Raw genomic sequence first — 24,708 nt, 5'->3', positions numbered from 1 at the left:
CATTCTGGGCTCATGGGAAACTTCTGTTCTCCTGCATCTGCCCCTCCTCATAAATCCATGTTTACTCAGGAGCCAAGAATGGCAACTTTTAGTCTTAAATAGCTTGCCAAGATTTCCTTTTCTATTACACTTAGGTATGGGAAGTCTTCCAATGTGAACAAGGAGCTAAGATGCAAGCGAATAGAAGGCAGACAATTTAGTGCTGAGAGACAAGGAGGAGCCTTAACTCTCCTGAGTAGAGACTGAGCTGAGCTCTGAGGCAGAAGCTGTTCCCTGGGAGGGTGCTGAGGCGCTGGCACAGGGTGCCCAGAGAAGCTGTGGCTGCCCCATCCCTGGCAGTGCTCAAGGCCAGGTTGGACACAGGGGCTTGGAGCAGCTGCTCCAGTGGAAGGGGTTGGAGTTGGAGGAGCTTTAAGCTCCCTTCCCAACCATTCCATGATCCTATTCTATGCAAGTTGCTTGGAAATGAGGTGTTCCAAAGCAGAGGACGGATCCTGGCATTACATTTAATTGACTGGATGCACTTAATAGGCAATCTAAATGTTAAATGCATGTGGTCCACAGCAACACGTAGCAGTAAACAGATTACTGCTGCACATATTCACCCATAAAGCTGGTGTTACTGGGCTTTGACTCTGTAAAAGTTTTGACATGCAATTATAAATGGATGTGTTTGTTTCTGTCGCCAGCACGCTGCTACATTCCTTGCTCATCTCTTCTACTTGACTGACTGTTTTAAGGACAGAATACAAATGACTTACCCACACAGAGAAAGAGAAGTTCCCCTACTGTAATTGAGAGTGTACAAATGACTAAAACAGTCTATCTTCATTATTTGATTCAAATGCTATTAAAACCAGAATATAGCAAAGCAGCTCCAGCTGCTCTTTAGTTTCTCATTAAACATTAGAAGGAGAATATTTCTGACTTTGGCTGGGTTTGAAGGAGCTGGTTTATAACCTTCTGTGTTAATGTTTAAAAATACATGAGCAGGCTGCTATTTGTAAAGCTCTCTGCGTATTCAGGCTACCAAACATAACTCTCTTTAAAAGAAATAAACAGTAAAATACATCATGCATGATAAAAAGCCACTAAGCCCCAGAGAAAGACAGATGATAGAAGCCTCATGATGAATTCTCCCCCCAGTGAACGTGTGGGCTTGTTTAAATAACTGGTGTGAAGGGTGGAAAACAGACACCCTCCCGGACACTGTTGTCTTTGTGGGGAGCAGAGCTGTGCATATTTGCCCTGAGACAACTGAAGAACCTGCATTCTCTCCTTGACCATCTCCAAGGCTGATGAATGAGCACAGCCTGCTTGTCCTTCCCCTCCAAGCCCCCTCTCTAGATTGCATTAGCAGCACAGGGCCCAGCTCGCCTTAGCAGTGCAAATGGGTGTCATGGGTTCATGGATGCAAGTCCCAACCTGGCCATCCAGTGCCAGCAGGCGGTCGAACATCTCTGACACTTCAGGTGGGAGCTGGACATGGTGCTTCCTCAGGAAGAGGGCATGCTTGCTCAGGCAGGTCTGCAGCACGTCCGTGTCCCACCGCTGCTCCGGCCTGAGGAACAAACCCACATACATCAGACCCACACAGACACCACAGGGGTCAGCCTACAGCAGGAGAAGCCTTTGCACATTTTGCCCTTAATCCCCACTTTCAACAATGTTCCAAGTGGAAGACAGAAGAAGTTGGTTGTGACCTCCACAAACACGGAAGGATGGGCAAGGACCATCACCACCATCTCTGACCCCAGGCCCATCCTCAAACTCAGGATCAGGAGACATTAAACCCTTCCCAGTCCCAGCTTGGGCAGACCTCCCTCACCCTGCTCTGCTCAGCACCTTCTTGTGTTTTCTATATTAATCATTTCATTGTTTTTGAGCAAAAGTGCCTTTTCCTTCAACACACAAACTACAACCACTGCCACCCTGTGTGCCAAAGATGTTTGTTTCTGCAGTTGCTCCAATGAAGTCTGACAAACAGAAGAGTGAATTCCAATTAACTCCACGAGTGTTTGTCCCCAAGAAACCATTCAGGAGATACAACAAGGTATTAGTGCTCACAGGCATATCAGCCTCGAAAGGAGAACCAGGTATAGCTAAATAGACCATTCTTCAGCGCTCACAAGTGCCCCGATCCTGCTAACACTTGAGCACTGCTGAGCCTCGAACAGGGAGGAAGGTCTAGACAGAAGCTAAGTAAGAAAGAATGGAAATTGTTTTCATTACTGCATTAAAGAGACCTTAAAAGAAAAAAGATAAATCAATTTTCACTTGTCCTTGTGGCAAACGCACAGGGAAGCGAAAGCCCACTTTGAATAAGGGAGGTTATTGTTTTTAGAGGCTATATGCATCTTCTGCTTCACAGGGAAATAATCTGCTTCTCAAAATGACATCCCCATGCTCACGTGGCCCAGCCTCACGCTAAGATCACATGAATTACTGCCTGAGAGGTCTCTGAAGTTAATGTGCTTCCCTCCCTGCCGCAGCAGCCTGGGGATGCTGCTGGTGGGGTGAGATGTGGGCCCCAGCCTGAGCGCTGCCCATGGCACCGAGATTCACCAGCATGGAGTGGGAAGGAAAACAGACACGTTTGTTTAATGTCCTCATCCTGAGCTGCACAAAGATCAGCACTGAGGCATCCTCGTGGTCCAGCATGATTGAGGTCTGACCAGGGCCCGATTCCTCTGCCCCAGAACAGACACGGGAGGAAAGAAACCATTCATCACCCTCACAGGCACATTTTGTGTCTGTGATACCTGCTTTGCTCTTCATCCTCTGCTCTGCCTTGAGCCTGGAGCATGTCCTTGGGTCGGACGCAGCCATCCAGGGTGTTCTGTAACGAAGCCCGAAGCTGATGGAGGACGACAGCTTCGCATGCTTCAAGGTTGCCATCTTCCAGGCTGGTGGCCCCACTACAACATAAAGCAGGTATTACAGGCAATGGCTGTGTAAAGCCTGGCTTTGGAGACAGAATGTGCAATACCCTTGGGCTAACGGGCCAACCCAGAGGGACAACATCCACAACAATGCTCTCTGCAACAGGGAGGTCAAACCCAGCCCTTAGGAAACACCAGGCTCAATCTCACACCTCTGTTTCTGGCAGGGAGAGAGGAACCTGCACAGGTCCACTTGGGGAAACCCCTTAATCCCAGTTTATGGAGCCTGACCTATAGCTTTAAATAAAAGTACAAAGCCATTCCCAGCTGTTGGAATGAGGAGCCCATGCTGCAGAGGGACAGTGAGGGCTCTCTGAACCCAGGGTTGGTAACACATGGGGTTTGGCATTCTCATTGCTCTTTTACCTTGATGAAATGATCTGTCTGGTTATTCTGCCCACCTCAGTAAATCACACCAGCATGAGTAGCTAAGGGGATGCTCTCATTCCTGGGAATCAGTATTTCCTTCAGCCAAGGGGGGTGTGGAGCAAGCTGCAGAAAGTGCTGTGTTTGGGAACGAGTATTTGTTGCAGTAATTTGCCTGTGTGCCTCTAATGCCATATTTCAGCTCCCTGATGACAGGAAAGCATTGGGAGGGGGGAGGTCTCTTAGCAATGTTTGCTTGCAGGAGCCTGGGTGCTCTTTGCACCAGCCATTTGTCACTGCAGACCCGGCTGGAGCCTCAACAGGCTCCTGCAATGCTGCTGGGTAACAGCCTCTCACCACCCCAACGTGGGTACAGATGTGTGCAGCCAACACCAAACCTCACACTGTACAGACAGCAGTGAGCAAGAGCCCAGGGAGGGGTTGAGGTGTGAGGGGACAGCATTAACATGAGCAAGAGCCCAGGGAGGGGGTGAGGTGTGAGGGGGCAGCATTAACCTGAGCAGCTCCAGTGTCACCATTTGCTTGCCCTGATACAGCGCCTGTCGCTGGGGGCTCCTCCTCACCACGTCTTCTATCTGCTCCAGTGCTCGGGAGAGGGCTGCCAGCATCCCATGGGGGCTGTGGAGGGACAACAGACAGGGTGTGAAGTGACCAGTGTTGGACAGGTACTTGAATGCATTCCCATCACACCAGCTGGAAAACACACCCTCAGTTTAGCCTTTCAAAGCAAAGCAACAGCACAAACCAGGCTCTGTAAGGAAGGGGGTTGGGGAAGGCAAGCACATGAGCAGATAAAGCATCCAAAAGTGAGCCAGGGCCTGAGACACTGCATTGAAATCACCCCCTTAATTCCTTCACCACCATCACAACAAATCTGGTGACCACCTACAGGTATGGGGACATAGCTGGGACCTCAGAGGGGTTCTGATGAAGCTGCACCTCTATAATGATGCAAATGAGGACTTAAGACGTTGAAACAATGGAGCAGGCTAATCCTTGCACAGAGGTGTAAATGGCTATTGAGGTCCAGGCCGGCTGCCCGCTTTGTTGGGGTCTTTCCAGGCCAGGTCTCCACCAGCAATGCCCCAGCTGGGCCCGGCCTCAAGGAAGATTTGCTTTCTTTCTTCCCCATGTGGAAGCTGACATGTTTATACAGCTAACCCCGGGTACACCCCTCCAGCGACAGCTCCCTGCACCAAACCTGGGGTCGTTTCACCCTTGTTAAGCTGTACCCAAAGTTGTATTTCCCTGTGGGGCAACAGTGAACAATGAAGGGGAGGGCTGTGCTGCATTTAGCCGAGTTTCCTAGACATTTAATAAGCAAAACAATGCCAGGGGGATCACATATGCAGTTAAACAGTGCTTTTTCTTTGCCCCCAGGCTCACAAACCCAGTGTTTCAGCGGCCGCCTTGTTTCCCATTGTTTTCCTCCCACTGGGTGGTCCTTCCAGGGTGCCACTCGAGAGGGATACAATAACAAAAAGGGAAGGGGAAGGAAGGGACACCAACATAAAGCAAAACAAAATGTATGACAATCTGCAGCAGGCTACGGATCAGAGGTCAGCAAACAAGAGGTCCTTCTCTTTTACAGGTTGCTTCCTGGAAACAGTCTGATTAAGCTGACAGCTTGAATTATGTGTTACATTTTGTAATGCACAATCCATCTGTGCTAAGTCCTCTTCAATGCAGCTGAAGCAGCACAGGCATAAGCTCTGCCTTTTTCCACCCCCTCAGCACAGGCCTTAAAACAGTCATCATCTTCCCCTGCACTAAGTCTCAGAGACCCTGTCCCCCAACACCTCCTGCTCCTCGGGTTTAAGCCCTTAAAGAAAGGGCTGGCTGCTGTGAGGAATGGTGAGAGGAGACCCAGCCTCTCCCCTCCAGCCGAGGGCAGGAGCTATGGGGTGGCTTCATGGGGTGGGAGTGACTCCGGTGCCTCCATGGGGCTGCTCCAAGCCAAAGCCCCTGCTCACAGCGTGCTCCTGGGCTGAGAACAGGCAGGAAGCACACAGCACAGGCTGTTGTGGGGTCCCAGAAGGCAGAGTGAGCCTGAAATGCACATGGACAGCCTCAGATCAATGCAACCACCCAGCAGTGCTCGGAAACACTGCAGTGGTCTGGCAAACATCACTACTTTTAATACCTAAGGTGGCAGAATTGCAGCACCCTCCGAGGCCACACCTTAGGCTGAAGCAGCTTTCACAGCAGCATCACCTTGATTTAGTTAATAGAGCATCATTTCAATGATGCTATCACAATGAGCGTTCTTCCAGCTGGAGAAGGCACTTTGAAGCTAGGCTGAACTCATGCAGGGGTGAAATACAACCTGCAAACACTTACTGGGGGGGAACCCCAAAACATGATAATAAAAGAAAGCGAATGGTGTCTGCAGTGAAGGAGGAAAGGCATTTTCTCCCAAAAACGCAACTTGTGACTCCCTGACAGGAGCAATGGCTTTAGTTTGCCCTCTTGAGTAAGCTGCAGCCTCCAAACACAAGAGCTCTTTTCAGCTCCAACACCTGCACTGATCCCAAACCATACACCAGAAGTGCACGAATTGCCCCAAAACAACAGGCGAGGGAGCTGTGCTTGATGTGAATGCCCCAGCAGCCGCCCTGCTGCAGTGGCAGAGTTTGAGCTGCAGGTATTTCAGTTCCAGATGACAAATACGCTGAGGTCTGCATGATTTCAGTGTATTTCTTCAGCCAGCACAGGAATGATAACCCCCACAAGGACTGTGCCATGATGAATTCAGACCAAGAGAAGTTGCATTCCCATAGTTGGTGTAATTCATGTAACTGAAATCCCTGTGCTAACAACTTGGAAACTTCTTCCCAAGGTTTTCAGCTCCTGGAGTATTCCACAGGCCTCCATGTGCACACTGGATTTCATGGGCATCGGGAAGATTGATTTGGAAAGCCCACCTGGTGATGAGCGTCAGGGGAAGGCTGCTTCCCCTCCATGAGACCTTTCCTACCTCTGAAGGCTTTCCTGTGGTTTCATTTGCAGGTAAAACATCACAATGTGCATCCTTCCTACAGGATCAGGATCCCGCTTCCATGGCCTTGAGAATCAGAGGCATTCAGCTTGGCATAATGCAGAGGAAACCTCCCCATTCTGGTTTCAGTCGTGCTCTGGAGATAATGCTAGCAGCTAAGCCTTTGTGTAATGTACCTGGGCCTCGAGAGCATCACACGGTGCTCCCATCGCCCATGGAACAAAAGGTTAACCTGCCACTGCTCCAGCAGCAACTTCCCTGGAGCTGCTCTGGTTAACAGGTGGTTACAGCAGAGACACTGGGTAAAAGCTATTTAGATGTAAATGAGATGATGTTCCCATAGCAAGCAACAGCCTGATGCAAATGGGACACGATAAAGTTACACAAGTGTATATTGATGGCTGCGAGTTTCTGCTCAACCTATTAAAATACAAACTAATATTGAAATCAGCACCTAAGACTCCTGCCAGGAGTGAGGGCAGAACAGATGTGTGCAGCTGCAACCAACCAAAGAGGAAACAAACCAAAGCCTAACTGGCAACAGAGCACACCTCACTCCCCAGGGGTAAGAACTCTGCTTGCTTCTGTACACGGTACCTCTGCACCACACAGCCACTACCTAACCACCCTCTATCTAGCTAACTGCTCCAGCTAGGGCTGTTCTGCACATGAACAGTGCTGGCACAAGGCAGCGAGCCCCAAAGGGATCAGCACCTGCTGGAAGACAGCACAGTCCTGCAGCAAAGGCTTCCTTCAACATTCCTGTTGTGACTGGGGGCAGGAAAATGCTGGTGAGGAGGGATAAGGGTGCTGAGGAGGCAGAGGATAAGGAAACAGAAGTGTGCTGCTGAGGGAGAGCAGGCACAAAGAAGGCAGCAGGCAGAGGTCGTGAAACTGTGTGGTCAGGCAGCAGCAGGGTGGCCGAGGTGAAGGGATGTGGACATGAAGCACTGCAGAAGGAACCAGACTTTCAGATCTAAGACAGGAGATAGGAGCAGGAGGGATGCTCCTGGAGCAATGCAGCAGGACAAGGTGGGCACCCAGGAAGGGACAGCAGCAGTTGGCATGGGGCAAAGCCAGCCCTTCCCTGTGACCTGAGCAAGCCCCATGGACCAGCCCACAGTGGGTACTGCCCCAGCAGGACAGGGATGTGCTTCCCTGTCTTACAAGGCTGCTGCAAAGGCAAAAGCCCAGCTGTGACTGACACTACAGCCAGTACACTGGTGGTGAAGCTGTTGCAACAAACTCCCTTCACTTTGACAGGATAACAGAGGACAAGCCATGTGTCTGCATCACTTCCCTCATTCCTTCTCTTGTTCTCAATCTATTTCCAAACAGATTGCTCAAGAAATGTAACCAATTGGTAACTCTAGTTCACACATATACTGGATAGTAAACTAAGTACTATTATAGGTAAATATTAAGTACTATTATATATATATATATACATACTAAATCGATAGGTAAGAAGCTTGCCCAGGCATCAGCCTCCAGGGCACAGGCTAACGAATGAGTACCAGCAGAGCAAACACACAAGGACATACCTGCCTGGTGCTGAGCTGACCAAGGGCAGCTCCTCCTGCTCCCTGTGAGGGTCTGGTGTGTGCACTGGGGAGTCTTCTGCAGGGTGAGCATCCCTGCTCTGCTCCCAGTTTGCCACTGGTGAGGCCAATCCCTGCGGCACACTCGGCATCCCCTCCTCCGTGCTGGCAGGGCCTGGAAGCACAGTGCTGATGTCCCAGCTCAGCTCCTTAGGAGGCCACCAGTTACCCAGGCCTGGCTTTGGTCCTGTAAAATTAGTAACAATCATAAATCATTCCCAAAACGTTAGCAGGACCAGGGAATGCATCACAACATAGGGAACAAACTAACATCACTACACTGCTGGTTTGCCCTTTCCACCCCACACGCCTGAGCATCCCTCTGCTCCCCTCACTTCGGGTCTCCCTGCCCGAGCCCGTGTCCTTCCACGCTCCTCTCGCAAGGGGGAGTGCGGGGAGGCTCCAGCCCTTTGGGTCCGCAGCTCCGGCCGGTGGGGCACTGCTCACACACCATCCCCGCCGGGAAGAGCAGGACTTCAGTACACTGGCCATGGAGAACCAGGCACAGAGGCGATGGGAAACGCTTTCCTTAGTGGAAAGAGTGCCCTTGGAGAGGCTGCTGCCAGGGACATTCTTAAACCTCGCAGGAGAAACACCCGGAGGCTTTCAGACTGCACATTAGCATTAACTGCCTTCTCTAAGAGTGTGGGACTGAATCACGCTTTGAAGACAGCAGACACACACTACGGATCTTCCTAGAGAGTGCCACAAGTTAATGGCCCAGCTACTGCTGTAACCAGCTGGCATTGCTATGGGAATTCCCAGTTTTCCATAAACTTCACCATGGGTTTGAATTACCCAGCACTCAAACACCTGCTGATGCTGCAGCACCAGCAGCTCTGCTCGTCTCTGCCCTGGGGTTCCACTGGGACCCAATCACTTCGGTTTATGCCAAACAGTGGCTGGTGCCAGAGTGGTTCCCAAGCTTGTGAGGCAAGAATGGGCACCTGTTGGGAAAGGAGGATGGAGAGGAGCAGGGGCCTTTCTGCAGTTTGGAGAGGGAAGAGAGGGACCATTTGATTTCATTAACCTGGAGGAAAACAGGATTTGCTCCCCCCTACATGTGCTGGCTCTGTGAGCGGTGCCAGGGAGCAGCAAGAGAGGCTGGCGAGCCTGGGATGGCACAGACAAGTGTCTTCATCAGCTCCCATCGCTGCAGAGGGAAGGACAAGCAGAGGAGAGCAGGAACAAGCCAGTCCCTCCATACATTCCAACCTGGAGCTGGCCTGGGTGCTTTGCAGATGTGGAAAGCCCCCCAGCAGCCCAAGGGGTTCATGTGCTGTTAGACAGAAAGTCTGGTTTGATTCTGAACCCAACTACACAGATTCTCGAGGGCACACATACAGCATCCCATAAATTAAATGGGTATTTGTCTCCCAGACACGATGCTGCCCACCCCAGCCTTCCCCATGGGGAGAAACCAGCAGAGCCCAGGACTGGGGTAAGCTGGACTGGTCTCCTTCAGCACCAGCAAGGACAGGCTTCCATTACAACGGAGAAGTGGCAAATGCATCAGATGAAAGAAAATGAGAGGCAAATAAATTCCTTAGAGGAAGAAAAAGGAATGGAAATAACCCTCAAGAAAGAAGATGCCAGAAAGACCCCAAGAACAGAAGAGCATCTGGTGGGGATGCCAGACTTCTTCTCTACAAAGATTCAGTCATTACTGGAAAGCATCATTAGGGTTGCCACCAGTTTCCATTATAAATAGCTCCATTTTAGCAACTGTTATGGGGCTTAGAAAAGTAGCTTAAATTGAAAATTGCTATGTTAACTGGCAAGGAAGCACAGAGTATTCCTGCAAGGTCTTAAAAGAGGAATAAACTGTTACTTAGCAAGAAACCTTTGTCACTGCGACTTCAAAGACAAGCCCAGTAGCTTACTTCAGAGGAACTGACCAAGCCAGTAAAACGGGAGAGAACACATTTTGCCAAGCTGGGGGAAGAAAAAGGAATGAGCAGTTGGAACACGGCCTTTGAGGGCAGCACACCTCATCCCAGAGCAAGAGCATCTCAGCTGGGAGCATCCCTGCCTTTCACTGGAAAACCCAGCCCAAAGCACAGACCCACCAGCAAGCAGGAGTGAATCCAGCCACAGATGGGGAAATGAACCTGGAGCAGAAGGGACATGCTCTCCCAGTGAAACAGGTGAGCATGAAACCTCTTAACAGGAGGGCCAGGCTACAGACAACTGTGAGCACAGCAGTGAGTAAGTCTGGACGTAAGTCGGAGCAGGCTCCAGGGAGCCCCTGCCCATCCAGATGAGCAGCCTGGGAGGAAATGGAGTCAAAAGGAAGAAGAAAACAGGGAGAAAGATTGCCATGGTGCTTCAAGCCCAATGCAGGAGAGGTGAAGGACAAACCATGGGCACTGCTCTAGATGGGTGCTGAGCCCAGGCAGGCAGCAACGCCTCCCGTTCTACCTGGGATGCTTCCCTGTGGCTGTTCCTCCTCAGGGGTACCTGAAGAGATGAGGTCCTCGGAGTCTTCCTCACTGGCAGCCATGTCCCCAGGTCTCACTGCTCCCTCCACTGCTGCATCCCTCTCTAAGTCAGTGCTTCTGCTCTCCAGACCAAGTCCTTCAAGTGATGGAAGGCACAAAGATGGCTCAGGTGCTGAGCAGCTCTCTGTGGGCTGAGGGGGGCTCTGCTGGGTGCCCAAACCCCCGTCAGCTGAGAGGGCTGATGTGTGGTGGCTCATAGAGCCTGTCGCTGGGTGATAGAGCTGTCTTGGCATGGTTGTCCTGGTGCGAATTCCAGCCCATGGCATCTGAAAAACACAGGCAGGAGATGGCTTAAGGAAACAAACAGGCAGCACACTGCAAATGGACCTTCTAGAGCGTGGCATGTTGGTGTCATCAAATGCAAGTACTTCCTATAATGTTATTACTATACAAACACTTGGCATAGAAACAATGGCCTGGACCTCAACTGAAGCTCTGTGCAGCAAGACAACCGGTGGCAAAAGCACACTGCACCTCCAACCTGGCTATAGGGACTGAAGAACAGGAAGGACTCCAACTAATCTAAATGGTAACTTGGTTTTGCAAGCAGACAAACCTTTAAGATTAGGTTCCTGCAAAGGCTTTTCAGACCCTGACCATGGCAAGAAGCTACCCACCTAAGCCATGAGAACGTGTTGAAGTGATGACTCCACAGGAAGAGCTGTGCTCATGTATGACTGAGCAGGCGCTGGCAGCCTGTGGTTTAGGTACTGCAGCATCCCAAAGCCAAGACACGACCATTAGGACCCTGTTGTAATGACTGGGGCACAGCTGCCCCTCTGGAGCCACCCACAGCAGCAGCTCTGAGCAGCCACCTCCTGCTGCTCTTCTCGTGGTCTTCTCTAAAGGCAACAGGATGAGGAAGGGTCCCCAGAGAGTCTGACACATACATCTGCCATCGCTGGCTTGTCTCTATATCCAGCTTTGCTCACAGCATGCCAACAAAGCAGATAAAAACCAGGCAAGAATCACTGCATTGTCTTCCTTCTGCTCTTTCCTGTCTGTTAAATCACACCAAAGGGGAAGAACAACTCCTCAGCTAACACCACATAGATGAAATCTCATTTTCCAGGAGGCAACTTTGGCACCAAGCAGCAACATTTGGAATGGCCTTTTCCTCCAAGAACTGTTGAACTGGCATAAAAACAGTCCCACCAGTACAACCACTCCGCTTCAGATCCCGGTGCTTTAATACTTGCCTTTTTCCCTTTGTAAACCTACTCAATCAGAACAATTTGGAAGGAGTGGCTGCCGCCACCACTACTACTCAAAGGTCACCACCAGTTTATGCAAAGCCAAAATTAGCTACCGTAATTCCATTGTTCATACTAAGCAGGGCTTACTGTTCAGCCCCAAATCACAGCAGGAGAATTTACAGTCACCTCCACACCTCTCTCCTCTCTTTCATTGCCTGACCTCTTCCTACCACACAAAGTCAGCTGCCAAGCCCAGCTTATAGGAAACAAAGGCATCTTGTCTAGTCTGTGACCAAGTTTCATTAAGAAAGCTCAAATTCCACATAACAAGCAGCAGAACAAAAAGCCATGAAGTTATTCCAAGAAGGAGTAAAGGTTTGCTACTCAGATTAAGTTCACAGCTTATTCCACCACCGCCGCTCTCGGGTTCCTCCTAATTACTTTTCAGGTGTTTGATTTGCTGCTTTAAAATGACTCCAGTGAGTACTTTATGGATTTAGCAGCTCCTGGATGTAGTGTTCCAAAACAAATGCCATTCAGACAGGTACAAGTGCTTTGCAGAGCCACAGCAGACACATCTCTAACAAGCTCCTCTTTGATTGCAGAGAGAAATCATCTCTTTACTGCCTTTGCATTCTCAAAGCAGAAGTGTGGCAGATGATGCTGGTTCAGGTACTGCTTTTACCACCCAAAACAACAGTAAGAGTGTGCAGACTTGCCCAAAATAGTCAACAAAACAACTGAACTTCATGTCACTCGAGCCAGGAATTAAACACAGTCTCTGCACAAAGCACACTTACAATCCTCTCTTTGGTGGTATAGAACAGGCTCCCTGCTTCTCCCTCCCGTCACAAATGCAATCTTATTTATTATCATCAGAGTGGTGTTGAAGAGAACAAAAGTAAGAAGTCCCTTCCAATAGGACTTGCACTGCCACCCTCGGGCATCTATCAGAGGTGCTGGTGCCCCATGCCCAACAGTGAGGCTCTGCCGAGTCCAAATGTGCTGAAGACCTCAAGGAAGTGCTCTGAAGATGAAGACTCCATGGCCCAAAGGTTTCCAAAGCCCACGTTACACAGCTCTGCAGGACCTCTGCTGCACAGGGCATCTCCTCCAACCTGCAGCCCTGGATTGCTGTCACACTTAGCTTCAGAAGACTGGTGTCCAAGCCCTCTCCATGGAGAATCCTGGTTTTCCAGACAAGCACAGTTTGGATAGATGAATTCTGAGCATAAAATCTGGGAGTCCTACAGGCTGCACATCCCATGGCTCATGGGGGTTTCAGGCCACTGGGATACTGACCATCACTGGAAGGATGCTTCTGTGGTTGCCCTCCTTAGTCTCCAAGGCACATCTTTGACCAGGTTATCACACAGTCGCTGCCATCCTGACCAGCCTGAAGGAAACCACTGTGGGTAAATTAAAACCAGTTCCAAGCTGTGATGATTTGCATGCTGGGTACACCACCAGCATCATGTGCTCACTAGGACTGACTCATTGCCACACCACTGAGAGCACTTGTGTTTTGGACATCATAAGCAGATTTTAGGTGGGGGAAGGTGGTGGGAAATGGGCATAATTAGTCCAGCAAAAAATAATGGAGTTAGGCCTGAGCCACAGCCCATAGACAAGGCAGAAGGATGCCCAATTCAGTTGCAGCTACCTTTGTATTTAAGGAGGGAGATGAGAAGGAGAAAGGAGGGGGCAGGGGATGAAAGAGTCCACAGTCACATTGTTAATTCAACTAACTAATTAAATCAAGCAAGTAACTCAACATAAAGTGACAAACTTGGGTACGCATCAAGTTCTTACACTGCCCCCAACCCACCACCAGTTGTTAAACACCCAAGTTCCATGGTGAGCCTTTGATGTTCCAGTATCTGTGCAAAGTTTTCCATAGGTCACAAATCACATCTCTTCACTGACAGCTTTTAATTGAAGAATCCAGCATTCAACAACAAACTCACCTTTTCACACACGTCTGAATTAAACTCGTGATTCACAGGCTGCTGGAGGCTGCTTCTATGGGTCAAGGTTGCTCGGGTTCATTGCTTTGTATATTGCAGTTTAAAGAAGGCTCTAAATTCAAGGTTTTTAACTTTTTAATCTACAGGGAAAACTTCCTATAAACTCAGATTAACGACTGCTAATGCACGGAAGAAAGGAAACCAAAACCTGCCTCCTACTATAAAAACAAAATAGTGTGGCCTCTGTTTCTTTTCTGATAAGAGTCTTAAATACCAAACATTTAACTGCATAATAACATTCACTGGCAGCCAGGCAGCCTGCTTAGCAGATACATAAAGCAGGTAAAAGGAGAAAAAGTTAATTTCTTGGCTGAATGATTCCATCGGTAGCTATAGGGCAAACTAGAAAGTCTTTTAGTAAAGTAGCAGTTGATTCTTCTATCAATCTGCAGCACACATACTCTTCCAAGGAATGCATTAAATATGAAAATCATATCCCGTTATCATCTGTTCCCAGCTTTCAGCCCAGTAAGCTTTTCTTAATGAATGCTGTAGCCTAAGGGACAAGCATGCTGTTGGCTTTGCTGAATAATGGAGTGATGCTGCCGCTTTTGCTTATTCCAGTATCGACTGGCTGAGGGGGTTTCACACATAGTCACAAGTGACTACTCTTGCCAGCATGCTCCAAGTTATTACAAGATGTTTTTAGACATTTCATCTAAAAGAGCTTTACTGCTTTTAGTGAAGAAAACAGCTATGGTCTTGAACTGTATCATTTATATGGAGATAGGAGGAGGGATTAGAAGCCTGCATTACCGCAGATATATAGCGGAATACATTTAAGTATTCCTTGTCAGTCTTTTTGTCTGTTCCTCAGATAGGCAATCTCCTTCTGCTGCTTCTGAGGAAAGGTCAAAATGCACAAAATTAGAAAGACACCCTATGAATCGGCTGCTGCATTTTTAACCACCATTCATTAACAATATTCCCTCCTCGGTCAAGACCATTTCCACACTGCTCAGCACAAAACCCCACATGAAGATGGATACAAGCACTCAGAGCTCCCCCTCCTCTAATTCCTGTTCTCTGGCTGCAATAATCCGCACTTTCTGCCCAGGTTCTTCTGCTTCAGCCAGCACTAAACCATGTTCCACACTACACATGCTGCAGCACAACTGCCCAGCAAAGCCTGCAGGGCCCTGCCTGCTCCTTGCACAGCAGCACATCAGGGTCACAAAACACATTACCCCCTCCTTCCCGTTACCTGCTCCATGCGGTCCCATTCCTGGTCATCTCTGGCTGCCAAGTCACTCCCTCCAAGCAATAACGCACGTTTAACTTCTCTTCTGTACGATGCCTAAATGGGAACAAATCCATTACATAAAATTAAAGGCCAAAACCAAAAACCCCAAAGCATCATCAATCAAAATGTTACTTTGCAAACTGTGTCTCTGAATACAGTGTCCTGGCAGCGCTTTGGCTATGTTTAAGAAGCCAGAAATCCCATTTTGTCCTCCTTTTCCTGCTCCCCAGCACAACTGATGCTGCCTGTACACAATCTTCTGCAGGTTTTTAACCCACATTTATTCATCCACATAATTTTGAATCCTAAAAATAGGAATAACTTGTTGACTCCAATTTATTTCATCCCAACAAGCATCTGCAATGCCACATTATTCCTGCTGTATCCAGACAACGACTCTGCTGCCTCGGGATGAAGGGAGCTTTAGAGTTTGGTTTTGTTTTACACACATCTGCTTACAACTCACTGACGGAAAAACACATGGCAGATGTTAGAGAACAACCCAGCATGAAAAGCAACTTGCTGTGGTGCAGTACAACCAACCACACACACCGTCCTCACCTCCACTCCACTGTTTAATTGACCAGACGTAACGTGCTCATTGTGGGACTACTGCTTAAAAGCCAAGCACAGGCAGCACCTATAATTAATCCTGTTTGTTAGTAATTGTAAACCCCAATAACAACTTACATCGGCCCTGAATAAAAGCACTTCAGGACCTATTCTGCACCAGGTAATATGCATGGAAATAGGGCTCGGAAACAATTAACATCACCAGCCCTGCTCTCCGCTCCAGTGGCGCGTTCAGTGACTCTGCTATAGCCCAGGTAACAGAAAGCTGCAAACATGAGCTCAGGAAACAGAGCCTAACCTCATCATAAAGATGCCCAGAGCAAACTGCCATGTACCTGCTGGCCTGGCCCTGAAAGCTGATGTGAATTTACTTGTACTCACACAAGTGACCAAACAAACTGCAGACACAAACACTGGGGAAAAGTGGGTATTTCAGAAACAAAGGAAGTTCTGTCACAGCCACAATGAAAGGTGCACGGTTATGAATGCACTCCTAAAGGGCATTTTCTCTCGAGGAAAAGAGAGAACAGTGATAATTTCCTTCTGTGCACTTCCAGAATGGATTCAGTGATTACAGGCTCCATAATTCTCATGCAATCCATGACAAGTGGCTCTTCAGAACCGTGATGCAGAGGCTATGGAACCTGGGCTTTGTGAAGCTCAGAACGAGGAGTCTAAGCTGGCAAAAATAAAATGGATGGCACAGGAACACCAAAATGGAAGCAGTGAATGGAACCCCACACCCGGATCAACCCATGGCACAACCGCGGCTCAGCCGGTACATTACAACCTACCACTACTCAAACTGGGGTGTTAGGGCTGCTCAGGAAAAAGATCATCCATAAACCCGAGAGTAAAACTGCATCAGAGCATCCCCGTCCTGCTCAGCTTTGAGGGAAAGCAGGAAAGATAAGGGAGGAAACCACACATCCCTCTGGGGACCGTCTCTCATCTACCAGTAACCAAGGAAAAGGGGCTCTGTGAGCATCACCAGCTCCACCAGGCTTAAGAGCATCACCAGGCACTGCTGGGCTCTAGCTGTGCCAGGCATTGGTTAACAGGGGTGTGCAGCCATGGGGTGCTCACCAGGCCACTGGTTTGTCAGCATGGATATGAACTGCTGCCCCAAGAGATCGGCTTCTTTCCCAGGGAGATTCCTGACTTCCAAAGGCAGTGGGTGAGCCAACAACCCCCACCGAAGTCAAGGACAGCACCTCCCACATGGGAGATGTCCCTGCAAACCTCCCAGCATTTCAGAGGGAGCCTCAGTCAACAGCTAGCATCAAACCCCCAACGTCTGGGTTTGTTTTAGCCACAGTACAAATTGTATGAGGCTTGTTGTCACATTATAGTGATGTGCCAAACAGCTGCTGAGGATTCAAAAGGGACCACATGCTGCATGAACATCCATAGTTAAAAGCACTGATGATTTTTAGACAGGACCAAGGCTCACACCTCAGGCTGCACATTTAACTGCTGAAAGAAAGGAACTTTTCTGACATAAAAACTGCCCTTTACAGTGATGCAGTTAGTGAGAGCCAAACCAGAGCATAGGAAAAGCACACCACATAAAATAAAGCACTTTGGTGCTTCCATCCCTACTCAGACTAAGCTCCAGCAACACTTCCTGGTGTGGTGTTTCCAGAGCATATTAAGAGAATAGGTCCAAAACATACTTTAAAGTAAGGTTTGCTTGCTTGATTTCTAACTTCTACATCACACTTTCTCCCCTTCTGATCCCCTGGTTTTACATTGCAGTCCGATTCTTTCCTCCTCTTAAGACACATCCTTCTAAGATGTTCTAAGATCTTCTAATCACAGTCTAAGTTTTACCGTTTCAGATCAAGCTGTGCCTGTCCCTGAACAGAAGAGAGGGAGAACATCTCACCCTGAGAACACTGCTTCCATCCTAATTCAAACAGCATTCCAGAGAAAGAAAACCCAATCCCAGCTGAGTTCTAGACAGCCACACAAAGTAGGGGCTATGTCAGTACCACATCACAGGGGCCTAAAATCCCACAGCTGATTTGTTTCCTTCCCTCCTCTCTTCTGGCAAGTTAGAATGGGAATGGCCAAGGGACAAACACACCCCTCCTGAAGGTGCTGCTGCTCCTCTCCAGCAGGTGTAAACACATTTACCTCCCAGATCTCACCTCCCAAAAAACTCCATGTATTATTGGCATCAGCGAGAAGTAGGACCAGGACTAACTCTGGCTGCTCAGGGTGTTCAAACCACCTACATTAGAAATACATCCTGAAACAACTGCCATGAAATGTATTTGATATTTGTGAGTAAAGTTTTATAACAAAGCCTTTATGAAACTATTACAACTCAAGTCTTTTTGTCCTAACCTAGACAACGCTGATTTACTATCACTAAGGCTCCAAACACATTGCCACATCTTTGTGACCTCTGTTCTCCCTTGCTTCCAAAGAGGCTCACTCAGCAGACTGCACTGCGCTGTGTGAAGTGTTGCTGACAACCTCTGCAGCAGCACATATCAGCAGTTTGGGCTCATTTCAAATCCCCAACATCACTCCTTTAAGCACTCCAGAACAATGAGGCATCACTAACATCTGCAGGCTTCATGTGTATAATGCTCAGACAAAACCTATTTAGCTACCCTGTAAGAGCAGTAAACACTAACACATTAGGTCTTATAGAAAGTTACTTCCATCTTCTGAGTCATCTCCAAGCTTGAAGCTTTCATTCGAGCCTCAAACTGGTCCAGCTCCTCCAGCAGGGCCTGGTTCCGCAGACGAGCTCTTTCCTGGCGTTCCTGTACTTCTCTCAAGTAGTTTTTCAGCTTCATGTATTTTAGCTTCATTCTACAGAGGAAAAATAAACTGTACTTGAGTATGAAAATAACCCAAAGCCAGACCCGTTTCCCCAGACACATAAGGACTAACTCTTATGTAGGAGCTGCCCCCATAAAGCAAGACACCGTTTTCTGCACAGCCATCCAAAGCCTTATACAACTGACAGGACATCTGCTATGTAACTTCAGCTTTGAACAGGGGCTTGGTGTTCAAACTGGTAAAGTACATTCATAAACTCTTGCACATTTGGTTTAAATGGATTACAGTTTAGTCACTTATTTCATGAAATCAAAATGAAAATTGCATTTAGAAGAACGTGTTCTGGAAGCCCAACTGTAACATCAGGGCTAAGCTTACACAACTGCTTTAAGCCAATCTAAATCCACACTGCCACCAAAGGGACCTCTCACTCCCAGCTTTTCTGTGCCAATGCTACCTGCCATGTGGCCAGGTCAGAGCAGGAGTCATCCAGCTGAAAACCCATCTAAACCAGCTCTCATCCACCCAAAACAGACATGCACTCCCAGCCAGGCCTCCTTCCTTACCTGCTCACAGCACAGCCACACAAGCAGCCTGGCCAGTACTGCACCAGCCCTCAGTCCCTCGAGCCAAGACGGAAAAGGTGCCTCAAGAACTTGACAAAACCCATTTGAGGAGAGGAATGAAACAGTGACTGAGGCACTTTCCAGCCCTCTTTTGTTGCTGTGAGTTTTGGTTTGTGGCTTATTTCCCCTTTGGTTTATTGCTTAGGATTTGGTGGGGTTTGGTACAGACTGTACATACAGTTTACATTAACAGATAATGCAGAAATCCAAGGAGCAGGACCAGACCCTGGAATATCCTCTAGGATTTCCTGAGGCTTTCAGACCATAGGATCCCAGGACTCTGTAGCACAAACTATGCTACAGTGATTCTATAAGTTGCACAAACCAATTTCTCGTTGGTTACTACCAATATAATCATATTGTAGCATTAATAGAATAAGGCAGTTCTGTTATTGCTGAAGTTATTTCATTAGTAACTTAGAGACAAGAACCTTACATTATACTTAACATATGAATTTAAGTTCAATTTAAGAATAACCCTTCAAGATAACATTCTGAAAGGATTCCATGATACCCAAGTTTTCCTAAGTAAAATAACCTATAAGAAGCTTCTGAATAGGCTTACAGGTATGCATCCGACCTCCTGTAGTCCATCAGTTTTCTTTGTAATTCCATTCTTTCAGCTTCACTGGAAGAAAACAAACAACATCCAGTAAGAGAAAACTGTTTCACAACTTATACTTGACAAATGCAGGAAACAAAGCATTGTACAGAGCACACCTCCCAGAACATGTCATGGGAAGGCATCAACACATTAAAATAGGCTTCCAAGAAGTCCCAACTCTTTCCCAGCTTACAGACTCAATGTGCTACCCAAGTGTTCCACCTAACAACTTGCACTTAAAATCAAGCACCCATTTCATATCTGTGCATTAAACTCAAGTACATCTACTAGCATAACCTGCCAGAACTTACAGGAGGGGAACAGGCAGAAGTAACCACCACAAGTATCTGTGGTTGAGCAAATGCCATGTGCCATCTGTATCTGCCCAAAGCAACACAAGGCCCATGGGGATGACCAGGCTGCTCAAGGACAACCTCCATAGACTTCCATAGACAACCTATTCCAAAGAGCATCTATTGTGAGGAAGAGGAGTAAAGCTGGGACTAGTCAGTAATTACAAACTACACCTGAAGATGAGCAACCATGCCCCGAGTGGTTTATGGGTTTTGTTTTAACGTGGGTTTAGTTTCATGTTTCTACATTAAAACAATTGCTAAGACAGAAGCTTCACATTCCAAACCCTGCAGCAATCAAAGCAATGCCCTAAGCTGTTAATTGAAACATAAGATCAAATTGTTATTAGCCTAAGGACCCGCACACAGTCTGAGCCCCACACATCCACCTCCTCCCACTGCCCCACAGAGGGAAGTAGGAGAAGAGACCCCTCCTGCTGCTTCCTCCGAGATCAAGGCATCCATTTTGGCCATCTGATCCTGCCACTGGCTGAAACAAGATTAGGGTTTCGTGTCATGTATGCAATTTAAAAGCCACGCTTCATCTGGGATCTCATCCTTTCAATTTCCTTTGACATGACAGACAGGCAAGTAAAGGCAGATTTTGAGATCTTGTTTTTACACTTCTAGAAGTAATTTTCCTGACTCTGAAGAACACCGATATCCTGACGGACACAAAAGCCCATGGACACGAACAGCCATTGGCTCCAGTCCTGTTTCTCATCCTCTGATACCAGGGATAGCACATCCCATCCTTCAGCTCCTGAAAGTTTCCTTTCTGCCAGCGTGGGCTTTCAGCATCCCATTCACTAGGCTGGTACAGCTATTTAGACAGCACATGAACACACAAGCAAGGTCTTCTCAAGGCAAAGCAATACAAACCCAACACCAGATAAATGCCTCTCAGCATCATCATTACAGATACCTGGAATGGTGAGTGCACAGCTCGTGGTGCTCTGCAGCACAGCTCTGCCCCAGCACTGCAGCACAGGCAATCCAGACTTGGCTTGTGGGTTTGCTTGCCCAGGTCCTGGCAAGGCTCTGTGTGTCAGTCACTCTGCTGCACCACTTCCCTTTACACGAGGAATCCCCAAAGCTCTCTGCCCCACTATGTCAGCTCTTCACACACCTGCACTAAAACCCCACAAACAGTTGCTCATCAACCTCTTTTCCTAGATGAGCACAAATAACACACCTATGAGGGGTTTAAGGATCCAGGTGGCTCGTTTTCAAACAGCCCCAAATCTCCAGTCTATAGAGAAAGAGCATTAGGTTGGGATTTGAGAGCAGAACTCACCTCCCTGCTCAGCCACAAGCTCTCTCTAATCTCTGGCATTCCACCAGGCATCGATCTGCAGCAATAGTTGATCCCTCACCTCCCATTTACACCAGCAGGGTGAAGATGCCTCAGCATTTCCAAGATACCAGGACTTCATCTTTGTGCTTCAGTCCTGCATCCATAATGCAGGAATAACAGTACTCCTGTCATGATACCCTGTTGAGATAAGTGCACAGAAAATCGTGCAGCACTTGGGCACAATGCAATCCTCCCACAGCAGTAACAAACACTCTCTTCATGCTTGTTTTTCTCCACCAATCTGACATTAAATCAACTGTTGAGCACTGAGCTGCATCCATCAGAGCCTGCTCAAGACACTGGGCCCCTGGGATAGAAGGGGCCCCTTTAGCACCTTCATTTACAACTGACCCCAGCAGGTATGTCTGGAGCTAATAATCCTCCCTGGTTTACATCCTCTGTCCAGGACATCCCAGTGTTTGTACAGTTTACAGCAAACCACCCTTAGCCTGAAGCACCTGCCCTCCCTGTCTGAAAAGCAAAGCTGATTGCAAAGTTAGTCACAGTGTTAAGTACAGCACTTAGCTACTTAATTCATTTACTCCATCACCCACACACTCAAACCCTGCCTTTCTCAAAGGCAAACACCAAAGATGAAGTGCTGAGTAATCACAACAGGGTCAGGACTGTATAAAACACAAGGTAAACTCTTCAACCCATTTCCCTTATTATCTTTGACACTTCGGACCTAATTCTTTATCATTCTGCACACTACAGACACCCCTGACCTGCACACAGACCTATGCATGCAGTAACTTTGTATTTAGATTGGATAAAGGACAAGTATTGAGGAATAAAACTGACCAATGGAGTCTAGTATGTGCAAAAACCCCATAGCTGTACCTTAAATCACAAGCTCCCAGGCAGCCTGTGCTGACCATCAGAAGCTTGTATCGGGTGGCTAACTTCTCAAGCACTTCAGAACTAAAATACTTGGTTCTTAAGAACTAAGAAGAATAAAAGAGGTTTTAAGAAGAGATGTATGAGAAGAGGTGGAAAAGCAACACTCATGAGGACTTCCCCACCACATTCAACCTCTTGCTCAGGTACAACTGTGACCAGGACCAGGATACAGCCCAGCGTGGAACAGCTCCTGAGTATTTGAGGTCTTGGAACAGGAGACAGGCATCGGAGCAGTGCAGGATGCTGAAGCTGGAATGCTGCAGTGACTTACTGAAGATGTCCTATTTCACACTTTTAAAAGTTGTTGAGATAAAAGGTGTCACTTCTGGAGAGGCAACTGCCTCTGCAGCACCATCCCAGGTGACAGCAGCATACAGCTGGTGTCTGGCTTCAAAAGGACTCCTGTTTGACAGCAACACCAAGTACAAACAACCCCCAAATCTTAAAGTGCAACTGAACTGGGCAGAGGAGCTGGTATCTGGCAATGGGTGTAAACTGGAGCACAGGAGGTCCCACGTTAACATCAGGAAGAACTCCTTTACTGTGAGAGTGACAGAGCACTGGAACAGGTTGCCCAGGGGAGTTGTGGAGTCTCCTACATTGGAGATACTCAAGGCTCACCTGGACAAGTTCCTGTGTGATGTACTCCAGGTTACCCTGCTCTTGCAGGGGGTTGGACTACATGATCTTTGAGGTCCCTTCCAACCCTTGGGATTCTGTGTGTTATGTGCCCAGAGGTTTCAGAGGAGCTGAAGAGGGACAGTCCATTTGTGCAGTGCCAGCTCAGCCCTAGCCCAGACAACAGAGAAGCTACAAAAGGTGACCAAACCTGACGCAGACCAAGCTCTTGGGAGCACAAGACACCTCTACTCCAACACAAGTGATATCTGCTCACAAAGACACAGCTTAAAGCAGCTCGTGATGTAAAACACACAGATTTTAACCTCCCCTCTCCATTTTCTAATGCCACAATTTGGATAAAGTGTCTCCCCTATCAAGGAACACACCTTTCCATGCAATTCCTAGACAACACAAGACACTTTGGATATCCTTGCTCTGCCTTTTAAACAGCAAGTTACACCAGTTTGCCCATGGAGCTCCAAACCAGAAGAGGTTACCAGTGAAGACACACACAGCAGCTTGGCAGAAGCACTGATCTACACACACGGTTCTCTTCCTGTGGCCACAGCACTGTTATATCTGCTAACACTGCACACATGAGGCCCAGAAACCAAAGTGTTCTGTGCTGGACAGAAACCCAGCACTGCTCAACCAACCAGCTCCTGATGGCAGCGACCTTGGGAGGCTTCCTTGGGCAGGAACAAGAGCACTGACTGACCCCAGCTACTGTGGTTACTACAGCAAGTAACAGACCAGGAGCATCGCTAATGGTGTGATGGACCAAGATACCCCAGGCCACAGCACCCATAAATGAAAACACCCCAAAGAACAGCTATTGAGGATTGAAACATCACCTATACAGGAAGCATCTGTGTGCATCCATTCACCTGGCCTGCACTGAGACACCAGCACTGCTGTGATTTGCCTGTTGGTTAAAGTAACAAGTGATTGTGTGACTATGGCCAGGAGTGCTCCGGAGCACACCAGCCTGGCACTGGGAGGTCTGCAGCACATTCCTGGCCTCACAGCACCAACCAGGCTGGAAAATCCCTTCAAGCTCACCCAGTCCAACCATTCCCAGCCCTGCCAAGGCCACCCCTAACCCATGGCACTGAGGCCTCGTCTCCACGGGCTGTGAACCCTTGCAGGGCCGGTGCCTGCAGCCCTGCCCTGGGCAGCCTGTTCCAATGCCTGAGCACCCTGTGGGGCAGGAATTGTTCCTTAGCCCCATGTGAACCTGCCCCACGGCACCAGCACCGCGCTCAGCCCCGGACCCGCACACAACACAGCCCAGGTGCCATGGATGCCTTGGCTGGGCCTGCTCCCGACACCAACAGCAGAGAGCACAGAGGGGGGACCGGGGCAGCCCCGTCCGGTAACACCCCACGAGCACCGGGAACCCCCTCCCCTCCTCCCGCAGCAGCAGCGGTACCGGGGGGGTCCGGACAGCAGCGGCGGGCGAGGCTCACCAGAGGCGCTGGGACCGGAGGGGCCGGGGACCGGAGGGGCCGGGGACCGGAGGGGCCGGGGACCGGAGGGGCCGGGGACCGGAGGGGCCGGGGACCGGGGCCCGGTGCGGGCCGCTCGGAGCCTCACCTGCGGAGGAGCTGGGACCGGAGCCCGGTGTGGGCCGCTCGGTGCCTCACCTGCGGAGGAGCCGCTGGGACCAGAGCCCGGTGAGAGCCGCTCGGTACCTCACCTGCGGAGGAGCAGCTGCAGACGGGACCCCATAGGGGACCCCCCCTCCCCACCGGCCCCGGTGCCATTCATGCCGCTGTTTACGCCGCTCCCGGCCTGCACCGCTCCCGGCCCGCCCCGGAAGCCCCGCCCCGTGTTGCCATGGGCACCGGCAGGCTCGGGCCGAGGCCTGCACCGGGGCCCGATGGGGACAGCTCCGGATGGAGATGGGGACAGCTCCGGATGGAGATGGGGACTGTCCCGGATGGAGATGGGGACAGCTCCGGGGGGAGATGGGGA

The 24,708-nt window shown here is 49.0% G+C and overlaps 1 protein-coding gene across 1 annotated transcript in view; it reads right to left on the bottom strand.

Moving 5' to 3' along the window:
* KIZ (kizuna centrosomal protein) overlaps positions 1-24,432 on the bottom strand; it is a 44,224-nt gene extending 19,792 nt beyond the window's left edge. Inside the window, exons 1-9 of the mRNA XM_031055019.2 lie at positions 24,378-24,432; positions 19,459-19,521; positions 18,141-18,297; positions 14,857-14,949; positions 10,350-10,695; positions 7,872-8,115; positions 3,825-3,947; positions 2,763-2,918; positions 1,426-1,561 (exon numbers count right to left, since the gene is read on the bottom strand). Of these exons, the coding sequence (XP_030910879.1) occupies positions 1,426-1,561; positions 2,763-2,918; positions 3,825-3,947; positions 7,872-8,115; positions 10,350-10,695; positions 14,857-14,949; positions 18,141-18,297; positions 19,459-19,508 (1,305 nt within the window). The 5' untranslated portion in view covers positions 19,509-19,521; positions 24,378-24,432. The remainder of the gene's footprint in view (positions 1-1,425; positions 1,562-2,762; positions 2,919-3,824; positions 3,948-7,871; positions 8,116-10,349; positions 10,696-14,856; positions 14,950-18,140; positions 18,298-19,458; positions 19,522-24,377) is intronic.
* Between the last annotated feature and the right edge of the window lie 276 nt (positions 24,433-24,708).

This window comes from Melopsittacus undulatus, chromosome 3, assembly GCF_012275295.1.
Source record: "Melopsittacus undulatus isolate bMelUnd1 chromosome 3, bMelUnd1.mat.Z, whole genome shotgun sequence".
In the NCBI taxonomy this organism is placed as follows: Eukaryota; Metazoa; Chordata; class Aves; order Psittaciformes; family Psittaculidae; genus Melopsittacus; species Melopsittacus undulatus.
The sequence above is the reverse complement of the archived record's forward strand: the minus strand, read 5'-3'. Positions and strand labels throughout refer to the sequence as shown.